This window comes from Macaca thibetana, unplaced genomic scaffold (assembly GCF_024542745.1).
Source record: "Macaca thibetana thibetana isolate TM-01 unplaced genomic scaffold, ASM2454274v1 unplaced_scaffolds140, whole genome shotgun sequence".
Classification (NCBI taxonomy): Eukaryota; Metazoa; Chordata; class Mammalia; order Primates; family Cercopithecidae; genus Macaca; species Macaca thibetana.
This window is the reverse complement of record NW_026088929.1, coordinates 23879-42310: the sequence shown is the minus strand read 5'-3', so window position 1 is coordinate 42310 and position 18432 is coordinate 23879. Positions and strand designations below refer to the sequence as shown.

General features: G+C 52.6%; 2 protein-coding genes and 2 pseudogenes across 2 annotated transcripts in view; all 4 read left to right on the top strand.

Annotated features, from left to right (window-relative positions):
• The window catches only part of LOC126947324 (NADH-ubiquinone oxidoreductase chain 5-like), a 40068-nt gene continuing 21636 nt past the window's right edge, over positions 1-18432 (top strand). The window contains exons 1-3 of the mRNA XM_050778005.1: positions 1-481; positions 6877-7026; positions 13434-13583. Of these exons, the coding sequence (XP_050633962.1) occupies positions 421-481; positions 6877-7026; positions 13434-13583 (361 nt within the window). The 5' untranslated portion in view covers positions 1-420. The remainder of the gene's footprint in view (positions 482-6876; positions 7027-13433; positions 13584-18432) is intronic.
• LOC126947329 (double homeobox protein 4C-like) lies at positions 2125-3421 on the top strand. Its single transcript, XM_050778007.1, is given in 4 exon segments — positions 2125-2808; positions 2811-2960; positions 2962-3318; positions 3320-3421. Coding segments are annotated over 4 exon segments (1278 nt in total). The 5' UTR covers positions 2125-2139.
• Positions 8668-9968, top strand: LOC126947326 (double homeobox protein 4C-like; annotated as a pseudogene).
• Positions 15230-16526, top strand: LOC126947328 (double homeobox protein 4C-like; annotated as a pseudogene).

The window sequence follows — 18432 nt, the reverse complement described above, 5'->3', positions numbered from 1 at the left end:
AATATTAGCCCTAAACTCCAACTCAAACCTCCTTCCACTAATAGGCCTTCTCCTAGCAGCAACAGGAAAATCAGCCCAATTTGGCCTTCACCCCGACTGCCCTCTGCCATAGAAGGCCCAACTCCAGTCTCAGCTCTACTTCACTCCAGCACCATAGTTGTTGCCGGAGTATTCCTACTCATCCGTTTCCACCCTTTAATAGAAAACTATACACTAATCCAAAACCTCACATTATGCCTGGGAGCCATTACTACTCTATTCACAGCCATCTGTGCCCTCACACAAAACGATATTTAAAAAATCGTGGCCTTCTCTACCTCAAGTCAACTAGGCCTAATAATAGTCACCATTGGTATTAACCAACCATACCTAGCATTCCTACACATCTGCACCCATGCCTTCTTCAAAGCTATACTTTTTATGTGCTCCGGATCCATTATTCATAACCTAAACAACGAACAAGACATTCGAAAAATAGGAGGTCTGTTTAAAACACTGCCCCTCACCTCAACTTCCCTAGTTATTGGCAACCTAGCACTCACAGGAATACCTTTCCTCACAGGCTTCTACTCCAAAGATCTCATTATCGAAGCCACAAATACGTCGTATACCAACGCCTGAGCCCTATTTATTACTCTCATCGCCCACCTCCCTAACAAGCGCCTACAGTACTCGAACCATTCTCCTTACCCTAACAGGACAACCCCGCTTCCCAGCCCTAATAAACATCAACGAAAACAACCCCGCCCTACTAAACCCAATTAAATAGGCAGTATAATCACGGGATTCCTTATCACCAGTAATATCCCCCCTACCTCACTCCCCCAGCCAACAACACCCTTCTATCTCAAACTCTCAGCCCTAGACGCAACTGCTCTCGGTTTCCTAACAGCCCTAGACCTCGCCCTTATAACCAACAAACTAAAAGTGAAAAACCCATCACAAATACTCAAATTCTCCAACATACTAGGATACTTCCCCACCACAGTTCACCGTATGATCCCCTAGCAAAACCTACTTATAAGTCAAAACTTAGCCCTCCTCTTATTAGACTCAACATGGCTAGAAAAATCTATACCCGAAATAATCTCACAAACACGTATTACCGCTTCCACAACTGTAACCACCCAGAGAGGCATAATCAAACTCTACTTCCTCTCTTTCCTCATCCCCCCTATCCTGACCCTACTTCTAATAATATAACCTATTACCCCGAGTAATCTCAATCACAATGTATACACCAACAAACAATGTTCAACCAGCAACCACCGCTAACCAACGCCCGTAATCATACAAGGCACCCGCACCAATACAGTCACCTCGAATTAACCCCGACCCCTCCCCCTCAAAAATCACCCAGTTACCCATATTATTGAAATTAACCACCACCACTTCTTCATCCAAACTTAAAACCCATAAAACCAGCCCTACCTCCATCATTAATCCTACCAAAAGACCCCCTAGAACCTCAAGCCCTGAGCCCCATGTCTCAGGATACTCTTCAATGGCCATTGCTGTAGTATAACCAAAGACAACTATTATACCCCCCAGATAAACTAAAAATATCATTAAACCCATATAAGCCCCCCCATAATTGAAAATAATCACACAACCAATCACACCACTAACAATTAACGCTAAACCCCCATAAATAGGAGAGGGCTTAGGAGAAAAACCTACAAACCCCATAACCGATAATACACTTAATGTCAATAAAACATATGTCATTGCTTCCATATGGACTCCAACCATAACCAATGATACGAAAAACCATCGTTGTACCTCAACTACAAAAGCACCAATGATTCCACTACGCAAATCCCCAACCCAATCCTAAAAATCATCAACCACTCCCCCCACCCCACTCCCCACTTCCGGGGCTTCTCCGGCCCCACCCATACCCAGGCCACAGTGACCTGGGCCCTGTGGGTCCCGGCTTCCGAGGGCGGGCTTGCCCTGGGCTCCTCCGGCATTCCTGAAGGGGTGGAGCCTGTGGGCCTTTATAAGGGCCGCTGGCCGGCTGGGCCGGCCTCCTGGCCGCACCTGCTCGCCGTGCACAGGCCGACTGAGGGGCACTGGAGATCGCCGGCCTCTCTCTGCCCGTGTCTGTCCGCGAAATTCCGGCCAGGTCTCCCCGCGATGGCTCTCCCGACACCCGGCGACGGCGCCCTCCCGGCGGGAGCCCGAGGACGAGGACGGCGAAGGAGACTCGTTTGGACCCCGAGCCAGAGGGAGGCCCTGCGAGCCTGCTTTGAGCGGAACCCGTACCCGGGCATCGCCACCAGGGAAGAGCTGGCCCAGGCCATCGGCATTCCGGAGCCCAGGGTCCAGATTTGGTTTCAGAACGAGAGATCGCGCCAGCTGAGGCAGCACCGGCGGGAATCTCGGCCCTGGCCCGGGAAACGCGGCCCGCAAGAAGGCAGGCGAAAGCGGACCGCCGTCACCCGGTCCCAGACCGCCCTGCTCCTGCGAGCCTTCCAGCAGGATCGCTTTCCAGGCATCGCCACCCGGGAAGAACTGGCCAGAGAGACGGGCCTCCCGGAGTCCCGGATTCAGATTTGGTTTCAGAACCGGAGGGCCAGGCACCCAGGCCAGGGTGGCGGGGCACCGGCGCACGCAGGCGGCCCGGGCGACGCGGCCCCCGGCGGGTGTCCCCCCGCTCCCTCGCCGGTCGCCTTCACCCACACCGGGGCGTGGGGAACGGGGCTTCCCGCCCCCCACGTGCCCTGCGCGCCCTGGACTCTCCCACCGGGGGCTTTCGTGGGCCAGGGAGCAGGGGCCGTCGCCCCGCTGCAGCCCAGCCAGGCTGCGCGCAGGCAGCAGGGATCTCCCATCCTGCCCCGGCAGGCGGGGATTGGGATTTTTCCTACGCTGCCCTGGCGACTCCGGAAGGGGCGCTCTCCCACCCTCAGACTCCCCGGGGGTGGCCTCCGCGCCCGAGCCAATGGCGGGGGGATCGGGGACCCGCAGCACCACAGCCTGCCGGGCCCTTGCTCGGTGGGACAGCCTGGGCCCGCTGGAGCTGAGCCGCAGGGCCAGGGTGTGCTGGCGCCGCCCACGTCCCAGGGGAGTCCGTGGTGGGGCTGGGGCCAGGGGCCCCAGGTCGCCGGGGCGGCGTGGGAGCCCCAAGTCGGGGCAGCTCCACCTCCGGGGCCCGCGCCCCCGGAGGCCTCCGCGGGGCAGGAGCAGATGCAAGCCATCCGGGCGCCCTCCCCGCCGCTCCAGGAGCCTGGGCGCTCGTCTGCACTCCCCTGCAGCCTGCTGGATGAGCTCCTGGAGACCCCCGAGTTTCTGCAGCAGGGGCAACCTTTGCTAGAAAACGGAGGCCCCGACGGAGCTGCAGGACGTGGGAGAGCCCGCTTTGCTGGAACCGCTACTCCTCAGCGAGGAGGAGTACCGGGCTCTGCTGGAGGAGCTTTAGGACGCGGGGTTGGGGACGGGATCGGGGGCGGGGCGGTGGCCTCCCTTTCGCGGTGAGCACCTGGCTCGGTGTGGAGAGGCCTGTTTTCCCTCCGGGCTGACCAGCCTGGCATTCCTGTCTTCCCGGTCTGGGCGCGGCGGCGGCGGCGGCGGAGACTCCACACCGAGGAGAACTGAGCATCCATCCCGGGGATTCCAGAGCCGGCCCAGGTTCCAGGAGGGGGACCGTCTACTGCGCATGCGCGGCCGTGCGGCGGGCAGCGGCCAAGGCTCTGGGAGCAGCCCCGGCAGAGCTCTCACGCTTTTCCACCACCCGACCCCCGCTTGATCCCCCACCCCCCACCCCAACACAGCGCGCGCGCGCGCGCGCGCGCCCCCGCGCGCACACACACACACACACACCCCAAGACACCCACACAACCACACACCCACACACCCAAACACACCACCCCCCCCCCCCCCACCCCCCCCCCACCCCCACCCCCACCACGACCCAAAGCACCACCACCGTGTTCTGCACTGGGCTGCCCTTGCCATAAAACTAGGAATAGCCCCCTTCCACTTTGGAGTCCCAGAAGTTACCCAAGGAACATCCCTAACTTCTGGCCTACTCCTCCTTACATGGCAAATACTAGCCCCCATCTCAATCATATACCCAATTCACCCATCAATCAACACCCATATCCTCCTAACTCTCTCTACCCTATCTATCACAGTAGGCAGTTGAGGAGGTCTCAACCAGACACAATTACGCAAAATCCTAGGATATTCTTCAATCACTCACATAGGCTGAATAATAAGAACACTAGTATATCACCCAACTATCACAATTCTTTACTTCACCATAGACATCATCCTAACAACTACCATATTCCTGACCCTCAACCTAAACTCAAACACCACCACCCTCATACTATCCCCACACCTGAAACAAATCAACCTGTCTAGCACCACTAAGAGCATCCACCCTCCTATCCCTAGGGGGCTTACCCCCTCTAACCGGCTTCCTACCTACATGAATTACCGTTCAAGAACTCACAATAAACAATCACTTTCTCATCCCCTCTATCATAATTATCAGAACTCTGCTTAACCTGTATTTCTCTATACGCCTAATCTATACCATCTCCCTAACACTATTTCCTACATCCAACAACACAAAAATAATATGGCAATTCGAAAACACAAAACCTACACTCCTTATTCCCCCACTCGTCATTGCCTCTACCCTTTTACTACCAACCTCCGCCCTAATTTTGGCTATCCACTAGAAATTTAGGTTAAACAAGACCAAGAGCCTTCAAAGCCCTTAGTAAGTAAAAATACTTAATTTCTGAAGTACATAAGGACTGCAAACACCTACTCTGCATCAATTGAACGCAAATCAATTACTTTAATTAAGCTAAGCCCTCACTAGATCAACGGGACTCGAACCCACAAAAATTTAGTGAACAGCTAAATACCCTAATCAACTGGCTTTGATCCACTTCTCCCGCCGCAGGGAAAAAAGGCGGGAGAAGGCCCGGCAGAAACTTTTAAAGCTGCTCCTTTGAACTTGCAATTCAATGTGAAAATCACCTCCGGGCTGCTAAAAGGAGGACTACACCCCTGTCTTTAGGTTTACAGCCTAATGCTTACTCAGCCACTTTACCCTTCCCTTCTCTCTATCTCTACCTATGCTCATCAACCGTTGACTCTTTTCAACAAACCATAAGGACATTGGGACTCTATACCTACTATTTGGTGCATGAGCTGGAATCATAGGTACAGCTCTAAGCCTTCTTATTCGAGCTGAACTAGGTCAACCCGGCAATCTACTAGGTAACGACCATATTTACAACGTTATTGTAACGGCCCATGCATTCATCATAATTTTATCCTTATAATTGCCCATGGACTCACCTCCTCCATCTATTTCTGCCTAGCTAACTCAAACTATGAACGTACCCACAGCCGTATCCTACCACTGTCCCGAGGACTTCAAACCCTACTCCCATTAATAACCTTCTGATGGTTCACAGCAAACCTTACTAATCTTGCCCTACCCCCCACTATCAACCTACTAGGTGAGCTCTTTGTAATCGCAGCCTCGTTTTCCTGATCCCATATGACTATTGTCCTAACAGGACTCAACATACTAATTACAGCCCTCTACTCTCTCCACATGTTCATCACAATGCAGCGAGGAACACTTACACATCATATAATCAACATAAAACCCCCCTTCACACGAGAAAATACGTTCGTATTTATACACCTCGCTCCAATCATTCTTCTATCCCTCAACCCCAATATCATTCTAGGGTTTGCTCCCTGTAAATATAGTTTAATCAAAACATTAGATTGTGAACCTAACTATAGAAGCTTATCACTTCTTATTTACCGAGAAAAAACTGCAAGGACTGCTAATCCATGCCTCCGTACTTAAAATTACGGCTTTCTCAACTTTTAAAGGATAACTAACAGCTATCCATTGGCCTTAGGAGCCAAAAACATTGGTGCAACTCCAAATAAAAGTAACAATCATGTGTACCCCTGTTATAACAACAACCCTCGCCTCCCTAACTCTTCCAATTTTTGCCACCCTCATCAACCCTGACAAAAAACGCTCATATCCAAATTATGTAAAAACAACTGTAACATATGCTTTTATTACTAGCCTTCTTCCAACAACTTTCTACATTTTCTTCAACCAAGAAACAACCATGTGAAGTTGACATTGAATAACAGCCCAGACATTAGATCTAACACTAAGCTTTAAACTAGATTACTTTTCCATAATATTTATTCCAATCGCACTGTTCATCACCTGATCCATTATAGAATCCTCGCTATGGTACATAAGCTCAGATCCAAACATTAACCAACTCTTCAAATATCTCCTTATCTTCCTATTCTAGTTCTGCTAACTAATTCTAGTTACTGCTAACAACCTTTTCCAACTCTTCATCGGTTGGGAAGGCGTAGGAATTATATCCTTCCTCCTAATTAGCTGATGACACGCTCGAGCGGACGCCAACACAGCAGCCATCCAAGCAGTCCTATACAACCGTATTGGCGACATTGGTCTTATCCTAGCTATGACACGATTCCTCCTGCATTACAACTCATGAGGCTTTCAACAAATATTAGCCCTAAACTCCAACTCAAACCTCCTTCCACTAATAGGCCTTCTCCTAGCAGCAACAGGAAAATCAGCCCAATTTGGCCTTCACCCCTGACTGCCCTCTGCCATAGAAGGCCCAACTCCAGTCTCAGCTCTACTTCACTCCAGCACCATAGTTGTTGCCGGAGTATTCCTACTCATCCGTTTCCACCCTTTAATAGAAAACTATACACTAATCCAAAACCTCACATTATGCCTGGGAGCCATTACTACTCTATTCACAGCCATCTGTGCCCTCACACAAAACGATATTTAAAAAATCGTGGCCTTCTCTACCTCAAGTCAACTAGGCCTAATAATAGTCACCATTGGTATTAACCAACCATACCTAGCATTCCTACACATCTGCACCCATGCCTTCTTCAAAGCTATACTTTTTATGTGCTCCGGATCCATTATTCATAACCTAAACAACGAACAAGACATTCGAAAAATAGGAGGTCTGTTTAAAACACTGCCCCTCACCTCAACTTCCCTAGTTATTGGCAACCTAGCACTCACAGGAATACCTTTCCTCACAGGCTTCTACTCCAAAGATCTCATTATCGAAGCCACAAATACGTCGTATACCAAGGCCTGAGCCCTATTTATTACTCTCATCGCCACCTCCCTAACAAGCGCCTACAGTACTCGAACCATTCTCCTTACCCTAACAGGACAACCCCGCTTCCCAGCCCTAATAAACATCAACGAAAACAACCCCGCCCTACTAAACCCAATTAAATAGGCAGTATAATCACGGGATTCCTTATCACCAGTAATATCCCCCCTACCTCACTCCCCCAGCCAACAACACCCTTCTATCTCAAACTCTCAGCCCTAGACGCAACTGCTCTCGGTTTCCTAACAGCCCTAGACCTCGCCCTTATAACCAACAAACTAAAAGTGAAAAACCCATCACAAATACTCAAATTCTCCAACATACTAGGATACTTCCCCACCACAGTTCACCGTATGATCCCCTAGCAAAACCTACTTATAAGTCAAAACTTAGCCCTCCTCTTATTAGACTCAACATGGCTAGAAAAATCTATACCCGAAATAATCTCACAAACACGTATTACCGCTTCCACAACTGTAACCACCCAGAGAGGCATAATCAAACTCTACTTCCTCTCTTTCCTCATCCCCCCTATCCTGACCCTACTTCTAATAATATAACCTATTACCCCGAGTAATCTCAATCACAATGTATACACCAACAAACAATGTTCAAACCAGCAACCACCGCTAACCAACGCCCGTAATCATACAAGGCACCCGCACCAATACAGTCACCTCGAATTAACCCCGACCCCTCCCCCTCAAAAATCACCCAGTTACCCATATTATTGAAATTAACCACCACCACTTCTTCATCCAAACTTAAAACCCATAAAACCAGCCCTACCTCCATCATTAATCCTACCAAAAGACCCCCTAGAACCTCAAGCCCTGAGCCCCATGTCTCAGGATACTCTTCAATGGCCATTGCTGTAGTATAACCAAAGACAACTATTATACCCCCCAGATAAACTAAAAATATCATTAAACCCATATAAGCCCCCCCATAATTGAAAATAATCACACAACCAATCACACCACTAACAATTAACGCTAAACCCCCATAAATAGGAGAGGGCTTAGGAGAAAAACCTACAAACCCCATAACCGATAATACACTTAATGTCAATAAAACATATGTCATTGCTTCCATATGGACTCCAACCATAACCAATGATACGAAAAACCATCGTTGTACCTCAACTACAAAAGCACCAATGATTCCACTACGCAAATCCAACCCAATCCTGAAAATCATCAGCCACTCCCCCCACCCCACTCCCCACTTCCGGGGCTTCTCCGGCCCCACCCATACCCAGGCCACAGTGACCTGGGCCCTGTGGGTCCCGGCTTCCGAGGGCGGGCTTGCCCTGGGCTCCTCCGGCATTCCTGAAGGGGTGGAGCCTGTGGGCCTTTATAAGGGCCGCTGGCCGGCTGGGCCGGCCTCCTGGCCGCACCTGCTCGCCGTGCACAGGCCGACTGAGGGGCACTGGAGATCGCCGGCCTCTCTCTGCCCGTGTCTGTCCGCGAAATTCCGGCCAGGTCTCCCCGCGATGGCTCTCCCGACACCCGGCGACGGCGCCCTCCCGGCGGGAGCCCGAGGACGAGGACGGCGAAGGAGACTCGTTTGGACCCCGAGCCAGAGGGAGGCCCTGCGAGCCTGCTTTGAACGGAACGGAACCCGTACCCGGGCATCGCCACCAGGGAAGAGCTGGCCCAGGCCATCGGCATTCCGGAGCCCAGGGTCCAGATTTGGTTTCAGAACGAGAGATCGCGCCAGCTGAGGCAGCACCGGCGGGAATCTCGGCCCTGGCCCGGGAAACGCGGCCCGCAAGAAGGCAGGCGAAAGCGGACCGCCGTCACCCGGTCCCAGACCGCCCTGCTCCTGCGAGCCTTCCAGCAGGATCGCTTTCCAGGCATCGCCACCCGGGAAGAACTGGCCAGAGAGACGGGCCTCCCGGAGTCCCGGATTCAGATTTGGTTTCAGAACCGGAGGGCCAGGCACCCAGGCCAGGGTGGCGGGGCACCGGCGCACGCAGGCGGCCCGGGCGACGCGGCCCCCGGCGGGTGTCCCCCCGCTCCCTCGCCGGTCGCCTTCACCCACACCGGGGCGTGGGGAACGGGGCTTCCCGCCCCCCACGTGCCCTGCGCGCCCTGGACTCTCCCACCGGGGGGGGCTTTCGTGGGCCAGGGAGCAGGGGCCGTCGCCCCGCTGCAGCCCAGCCAGGCTGCGCAGGCAGCAGGGATCTCCCATCCTGCCCCGGCAGGCGGGGATTGGGATTTTTCCTACGCTGCCCTGGCGACTCCGGAAGGGGCGCTCTCCCACCCTCAGACTCCCCGGGGGTGGCCTCCGCGCCCGAGCCAATGGCGGGGGGATCGGGACGCGCAGCACCACAGCCTGCCGGGCCCTTGCTCGGTGGGACAGCCTGGGCCCGCTGGAGCTGAGCCGCAGGGCCAGGGTGTGCTGGCGCCGCCCACGTCCCAGGGGAGTCCGTGGTGGGGCTGGGGCCAGGGGCCCCAGGTCGCCGGGGCGGCGTGGGAGCCCCAAGTCGGGGCAGCTCCACCTCCGGGGCCCGCGCCCCCGGAGGCCTCCGCGGGGCAGGAGCAGATGCAAGCCATCCGGGCGCCCTCCCCGCCGCTCCAGGAGCCTGGGCGCTCGTCTGCACTCCCCTGCAGCCTGCTGGATGAGCTCCTGGAGACCCCCGAGTTTCTGCAGCAGGGGCAACCTTTGCTAGAAACGGAGGCCCCGACGGAGCTGCAGGACGTGGGAGAGCCCGCTTTGCTGGAACCGCTACTCCTCAGCGAGGAGGAGTACCGGGCTCTGCTGGAGGAGCTTTAGGACGCGGGGTTGGGGACGGGATCGGGGGCGGGGCGGTGGCCTCCCTTTCGCGGTGAGCACCTGGCTCGGTGTGGAGAGGCCTGTTTTCCCTCCGGGCTGACCAGCCTGGCATTCCTGTCTTCCCGGTCTGGGCGCGGCGGCGGCGGCGGCGGAGACTCCACACCGAGGAGAACTGAGCATCCATCCCGGGGATTCCAGAGCCGGCCCAGGTTCCAGGAGGGGGACCGTCTACTGCGCATGCGCGGCCGGCCGTGCGGGCAGCGGCCAAGGCTCTGGGAGCAGCCCCGGCAGAGCTCTCACGCTTTTCCACCACCCGACCCCCGCTTGATCCCCCACCCACTCCCCCAACACAGCGCGCGCGCGCGCGCGCGCGCGCGCGCGCACACACACACACACACACACACCCAAGACACCCACACAACCACACCACACACCCACACACCACCCACACACCACCCCCACCCCCACCCCCACCCCCCCCCCACCCCCACCCCCACCACGACCGAAAGCACCACCACCGTGTTCTGCACTGGGCTGCCCTTGCCATAAAACTAGGAATAGCCCCCTTCCACTTTTGAGTCCCAGAAGTTACCCAAGGAACATCCCTAACTTCTGGCCTACTCCTCCTTACATGGCAAATACTAGCCCCCATCTCAATCATATACCAAATTCACCCATCAATCAACACCCATATCCTCCTAACTCTCTCTACCCTATCTATCACAGTAGGCAGTTGAGGAGGTCTCAACCAAACACAATTACGCAAAATCCTAGGATATTCTTCAATCACTCACATAGGCTGAATAATAAGAACACTAGTATATAACCCAACTATCACAATTCTTTACTTCACCATAGACATCATCCTAACAACTACCATATTCCTGACCCTCAACCTAAACTCAAACACCACCACCCTCATACTATCCCCACACCTGAAACAAATCAACCTGTCTAGCACCACTAAGAGCATCCACCCTCCTATCCCTAGGGGGCTTACCCCCTCTAACCGGCTTCCTACCTACATGAATTACCGTTCAAGAACTCACAATAAACAATCACTTTCTCATCCCCTCTATCATAATTATCAGAACTCTGCTTAACCTGTATTTCTCTATACGCCTAATCTATACCATCTCCCTAACACTATTTCCTACATCCAACAACACAAAAATAATATGGCAATTCGAAAACACAAAACCTACACTCCTTATTCCCCCACTCGTCATTGCCTCTACCCTTTTACTACCAACCTCCGCCCTAATTTTGGCTATCCACTAGAAATTTAGGTTAAACAAGACCAAGAGCCTTCAAAGCCCTTAGTAAGTAAAAAAACTTTAATTTCTGAAGTACATAAGGACTGCAAACACCTACTCTGCATCAATTGAACGCAAATCAATTACTTTAATTAAGCTAAGCCCTCACTAGATCAACGGGACTCGAACCCACAAAAATTTAGTGAACAGCTAAATACCCTAATCAACTGGCTTTGATCCACTTCTCCCGCCGCAGGGAAAAAAGGCGGGAGAAGGCCCGGCAGAAACTTTTAAAGCTGCTCCTTTGAACTTGCAATTCAATGTGAAAATCACCTCCGGGCTGCTAAAAGGAGGACTACACCCCTGTCTTTAGGTTTACAGCCTAATGCTTACTCAGCCACTTTACCCTTCCCTTCTCTCTATCTCTACCTATGCTCATCAACCGTTGACTCTTTTCAACAAACCATAAGGACATTGGGACTCTATACCTACTATTTGGTGCATGAGCTGGAATCATAGGTACAGCTCTAAGCCTTCTTATTCGAGCTGAACTAGGTCAACCCGGCAATCTACTAGGTAACGACCATATTTACAACGTTATTGTAACGGCCCATGCATTCATCATAATTTTATCCTTATAATTGCCCATGGACTCACCTCCTCCATCTATTTCTGCCTAGCTAACTCAAACTATGAACGTACCCACAGCCGTATCCTACCACTGTCCCGAGGACTTCAAACCCTACTCCCATTAATAACCTTCTGATGGTTCACAGCAAACCTTACTAATCTTGCCCTACCCCCCACTATCAACCTACTAGGTGAGCTCTTTGTAATCGCAGCCTCGTTTTCCTGATCCCATATGACTATTGTCCTAACAGGACTCAACATACTAATTACAGCCCTCTACTCTCTCCACATGTTCATCACAATGCAGCGAGGAACACTTACACATCATATAATCAACATAAAACCCCCCTTCACACGAGAAAATACGTTCGTATTTATACACCTCGCTCCAATCATTCTTCTATCCCTCAACCCCAATATCATTCTAGGGTTTGCTCCCTGTAAATATAGTTTAATCAAAACATTAGATTGTGAACCTAACTATAGAAGCTTATCACTTCTTATTTACCGAGAAAACCTGCAAGGACTGCTAATCCATGCCTCCGTACTTAAAATTACGGCTTTCTCAACTTTTAAAGGATAACTAACAGCTATCCATTGGCCTTAGGAGCCAAAAACATTGGTGCAACTCCAAATAAAAGTAACAATCATGTGTACCCCTGTTATAACAACAACCCTCGCCTCCCTAACTCTTCCAATTTTTGCCACCCTCATCAACCCTGACAAAAAACGCTCATATCCAAATTATGTAAAAACAACTGTAACATATGCTTTTATTACTAGCCTTCTTCCAACAACTTTCTACATTTTCTTCAACCAAGAAACAACCATGTGAAGTTGACATTGAATAACAGCCCAGACATTAGATCTAACACTAAGCTTTAAACTAGATTACTTTTCCATAATATTTATTCCAATCGCACTGTTCATCACCTGATCCATTATAGAATCCTCGCTATGGTACATAAGCTCAGATCCAAACATTAACCAACTCTTCAAATATCTCCTTATCTTCCTATTCTAGTTCTGCTAACTGATTCTAGTTACTGCTAACAACCTTTTCCAACTCTTCATCGGTTGGGAAGGCGTAGGAATTATATCCTTCCTCCTAATTAGCTGATGACACGCTCGAGCGGACGCCAACACAGCAGCCATCCAAGCAGTCCTATACAACCGTATTGGCGACATTGGTCTTATCCTAGCTATGACACGATTCCTCCTGCATTACAACTCATGAGGCTTTCAACAAATATTAGCCCTAAACTCCAACTCAAACCTCCTTCCACTAATAGGCCTTCTCCTAGCAGCAACAGGAAAATCAGCCCAATTTGGCCTTCACCCCGACTGCCCTCTGCCATAGAAGGCCCAACTCCAGTCTCAGCTCTACTTCACTCCAGCACCATAGTTGTTGCCGGAGTATTCCTACTCATCCGTTTCCACCCTTTAATAGAAAACTATACACTAATCCAAAACCTCACATTATGCCTGGGAGCCATTACTACTCTATTCACAGCCATCTGTGCCCTCACACAAAACGATATTTAAAAAATCGTGGCCTTCTCTACCTCAAGTCAACTAGGCCTAATAATAGTCACCATTGGTATTAACCAACCATACCTAGCATTCCTACACATCTGCACCCATGCCTTCTTCAAAGCTATACTTTTTATGTGCTCCGGATCCATTATTCATAACCTAAACAACGAACAAGACATTCGAAAAATAGGAGGTCTGTTTAAAACACTGCCCCTCACCTCAACTTCCCTAGTTATTGGCAACCTAGCACTCACAGGAATACCTTTCCTCACAGGCTTCTACTCCAAAGATCTCATTATCGAAGCCACAAATACGTCGTATACCAAGGCCTGAGCCCTATTTATTACTCTCATCGCCACCTCCCTAACAAGCGCCTACAGTACTCGAACCATTCTCCTTACCCTAACAGGGACAACCCCGCTTCCCAGCCCTAATAAACATCAACGAAAACAACCCCGCCCTACTAAACCCAATTAAATAGGCAGTATAATCACGGGATTCCTTATCACCAGTAATATCCCCCCTACCTCACTCCCCCAGCCAACAACACCCTTCTATCTCAAACTCTCAGCCCTAGACGCAACTGCTCTCGGTTTCCTAACAGCCCTAGACCTCGCCCTTATAACCAACAAACTAAAAGTGAAAAACCCATCACAAATACTCAAATTCTCCAACATACTAGGATACTTCCCCACCACAGTTCACCGTATGATCCCCTAGCAAAACCTACTTATAAGTCAAAACTTAGCCCTCCTCTTATTAGACTCAACATGGCTAGAAAAATCTATACCCGAAATAATCTCACAAACACGTATTACCGCTTCCACAACTGTAACCACCCAGAGAGGCATAATCAAACTCTACTTCCTCTCTTTCCTCATCCCCCCCCCCCTATCCTGACCCTACTTCTAATAATATAACCTATTACCCCGAGTAATCTCAATCACAATGTATACACCAACAAACAATGTTCAACCAGCAACCACCGCTAACCAACGCCCGTAATCATACAAGGCACCCGCACCAATACAGTCACCTCGAATTAACCCCGACCCCTCCCCCTCAAAAATCACCCAGTTACCCATATTATTGAAATTAACCACCACCACTTCTTCATCCAAACTTAAAACCCATAAAACCAGCCCTACCTCCATCATTAATCCTACCAAAAGACCCCCTAGAACCTCAAGCCCTGAGCCCCATGTCTCAGGATACTCTTCAATGGCCATTGCTGTAGTATAACCAAAGACAACTATTATACCCCCCAGATAAACTAAAAATATCATTAAACCCATATAAGCCCCCCCATAATTGAAAATAATCACACAACCAATCACACCACTAACAATTAACGCTAAACCCCCATAAATAGGAGAGGGCTTAGGAGAAAAACCTACAAACCCCATAACCGATAATACACTTAATGTCAATAAAACATATGTCATTGCTTCCATATGGACTCCAACCATAACCAATGATACGAAAAACCATCGTTGTACCTCAACTACAAAAGCACCAATGATTCCACTACGCAAATCCAACCCAATCCTGAAAATCATCAGCCACTCCCCCCACCCCACTCCCCACTTCCGGGGCTTCTCCGGCCCCACCCATACCCAGGCCACAGTGACCTGGGCCCTGTGGGTCCCGGCTTCCGAGGGCGGGCTTGCCCTGGGCTCCTCCGGCATTCCTGAAGGGGTGGAGCCTGTGGGCCTTTATAAGGGCCGCTGGCCGGCTGGGCCGGCCTCCTGGCCGCACCTGCTCGCCGTGCACAGGCCGACTGAGGGGCACTGGAGATCGCCGGCCTCTCTCTGCCCGTGTCTGTCCGCGAAATTCCGGCCAGGTCTCCCCGCGATGGCTCTCCCGACACCCGGCGACGGCGCCCTCCCGGCGGGAGCCCGAGGACGAGACGGACGGCGAAGGAGACTCGTTTGGACCCCGAGCCAGAGGGAGGCCCTGCGAGCCTGCTTTGAGCGGAACCCGTACCCGGGCATCGCCACCAGGGAAGAGCTGGCCCAGGCCATCGGCATTCCGGAGCCCAGGGTCCAGATTTGGTTTCAGAACGAGAGATCGCGCCAGCTGAGGCAGCACCGGCGGGAATCTCGGCCCTGGCCCGGGAAACGCGGCCCGCAAGAAGGCAGGCGAAAGCGGACCGCCGTCACCCGGTCCCAGACCGCCCTGCTCCTGCGAGCCTTCCAGCAGGATCGCTTTCCAGGCATCGCCACCCGGGAAGAACTGGCCAGAGAGACGGGCCTCCCGGAGTCCCGGATTCAGATTTGGTTTCAGAACCGGAGGGCCAGGCACCCAGGCCAGGGTGGCGGGGCACCGGCGCACGCAGGCGGCCCGGGCGACGCGGCCCCCCGGCGGGTGTCCCCCCGCTCCCTCGCCGGTCGCCTTCACCCACACCGGGGCGTGGGGAACGGGGCTTCCCGCCCCCCACGTGCCCTGCGCGCCCTGGACTCTCCCACCGGGGGCTTTCGTGGGCCAGGGAGCAGGGGCCGTCGCCCCGCTGCAGCCCAGCCAGGCTGCGCAGGCAGCAGGGATCTCCCATCCTGCCCCGGCAGGCGGGGATTGGGATTTTTCCTACGCTGCCCTGGCGACTCCGGAAGGGGCGCTCTCCCACCCTCAGACTCCCCGGGGGTGGCCTCCGCGCCCGAGCCAATGGCGGGGGGATCGGGACGCGCAGCACCACAGCCTGCCGGGCCCTTGCTCGGTGGGACAGCCTGGGCCCGCTGGAGCTGAGCCGCAGGGCCAGGGTGTGCTGGCGCCGCCCACGTCCCAGGGGAGTCCGTGGTGGGGCTGGGGCCAGGGGCCCCAGGTCGCCGGGGCGGCGTGGGAGCCCCAAGTCGGGGCAGCTCCACCTCCGGGGCCCGCGCCCCCGGAGGCCTCCGCGGGGCAGGAGCAGATGCAAGCCATCCGGGCGCCCTCCCCGCCGCTCCAGGAGCCTGGGCGCTCGTCTGCACTCCCCTGCAGCCTGCTGGATGAGCTCCTGGAGACCCCCGAGTTTCTGCAGCAGGGGCAACCTTTGCTAGAAACGGAGGCCCCGACGGAGCTGCAGGACGTGGGAGAGCCCGCTTTGCTGGAACCGCTACTCCTCAGCGAGGAGGAGTACCGGGCTCTGCTGGAGGAGCTTTAGGACGCGGGGTTGGGGACGGGATCGGGGGCGGGGCGGTGGCCTCCCTTTCGCGGTGAGCACCTGGCTCGGTGTGGAGAGGCCTGTTTTCCCTCCGGGCTGACCAGCCTGGCATTCCTGTCTTCCCGGTCTGGGCGCGGCGGCGGCGGCGGCGGAGACTCCACACCGAGGAGAACTGAGCATCCATCCCGGGGATTCCAGAGCCGGCCCAGGTTCCAGGAGGGGGACCGTCTACTGCGCATGCGCGGCCGTGCGGGCAGCGGCCAAGGCTCTGGGAGCAGCCCCGGCAGAGCTCTCACGCTTTTCCACCACCCGGCCCCCGCTTGATCCCCCACCCCACTCCCCAACACAGCGCGCGCGCGCGCGCGCGCGCGCGCGCGCGCACACACACACACACACACACACCCACACCCCAAGACACCCACACAACCACACACCCACACACCCAAACACACCACCCCCCCCCCCCCCCCCCCCCCCCCCCCCCCCCCCCCCCCCCCCCCACGACCCAAAGCACCACCACCGTGTTCTGCACTGGGCTGCCCTTGCCATAAAACTAGGAATAGCCCCCTTCCACTTTTGAGTCCCAGAAGTTACCCAAGGAACATCCCTAACTTCTGGCCTACTCCTCCTTACATGGCAAATACTAGCCCCCATCTCAATCATATACCAAATTCACCCATCAATCAACACCCATATCCTCCTAACTCTCTCTACCCTATCTATCACAGTAGGCAGTTGAGGAGGTCTCAACCAAACACAATTACGCAAAATCCTAGGATATTCTTCAATCACTCACATAGGCTGAATAATAAGAACACTAGTATATAACCCAACTATCACAATTCTTTACTTCACCATAGACATCATCCTAACAACTACCATATTCCTGACCCTCAACCTAAACTCAAACACCACCACCCTCATACTATCCCCACACCTGAAACAAATCAACCTGTCTAGCACCACTAAGAGCATCCACCCTCCTATCCCTAGGGGGCTTACCCCCTCTAACCGGCTTCCTACCTACATGAATTACCGTTCAAGAACTCACAATAAACAATCACTTTCTCATCCCCTCTATCATAATTATCAGAACTCTGCTTAACCTGTATTTCTCTATACGCCTAATCTATACCATCTCCCTAACACTATTTCCTACATCCAACAACACAAAAATAATATGGCAATTCGAAAACACAAAACCTACACTCCTTATTCCCCCACTCGTCATTGCCTCTACCCTTTTACTACCAACCTCCGCCCTAATTTTGGCTATCCACTAGAAATTTAGGTTAAACAAGACCAAGAGCCTTCAAAGCCCTTAGTAAGTAAAAATACTTAATTTCTGAAGTACATAAGGACTGCAAACACCTACTCTGCATCAATTGAACGCAAATCAATTACTTTAATTAAGCTAAGCCCTCACTAGATCAACGGGACTCGAACCCACAAAAATTTAGTGAACAGCTAAATACCCTAATCAACTGGCTTTGATCCACTTCTCCCGCCGCAGGGAAAAAAGGCGGGAGAAGGCCCGGCAGAAACTTTTAAAGCTGCTCCTTTGAACTTGCAATTCGATGTGAAAATCACCTCCGGGCTGCTAAAAGGAGGACTACCCCCTGTCTTTAGGTTTACAGCCTAATGCTTACTCAGCCACTTTACCCTTCCCTTCTCTCTATCTCTACCTATGCTCATCAACCGTTGACTCTTTTCAACAAACCATAAGGACATTGGGACTCTATACCTACTATTTGGTGCATGAGCTGGAATCATAGGTACAGCTCTAAGCCTTCTTATTCGAGCTGAACTAGGTCAACCCGGCAATCTACTAGGTAACGACCATATTTACAACGTTATTGTAACGGCCCATGCATTCATCATAATTTTATCCTTATAATTGCCCATG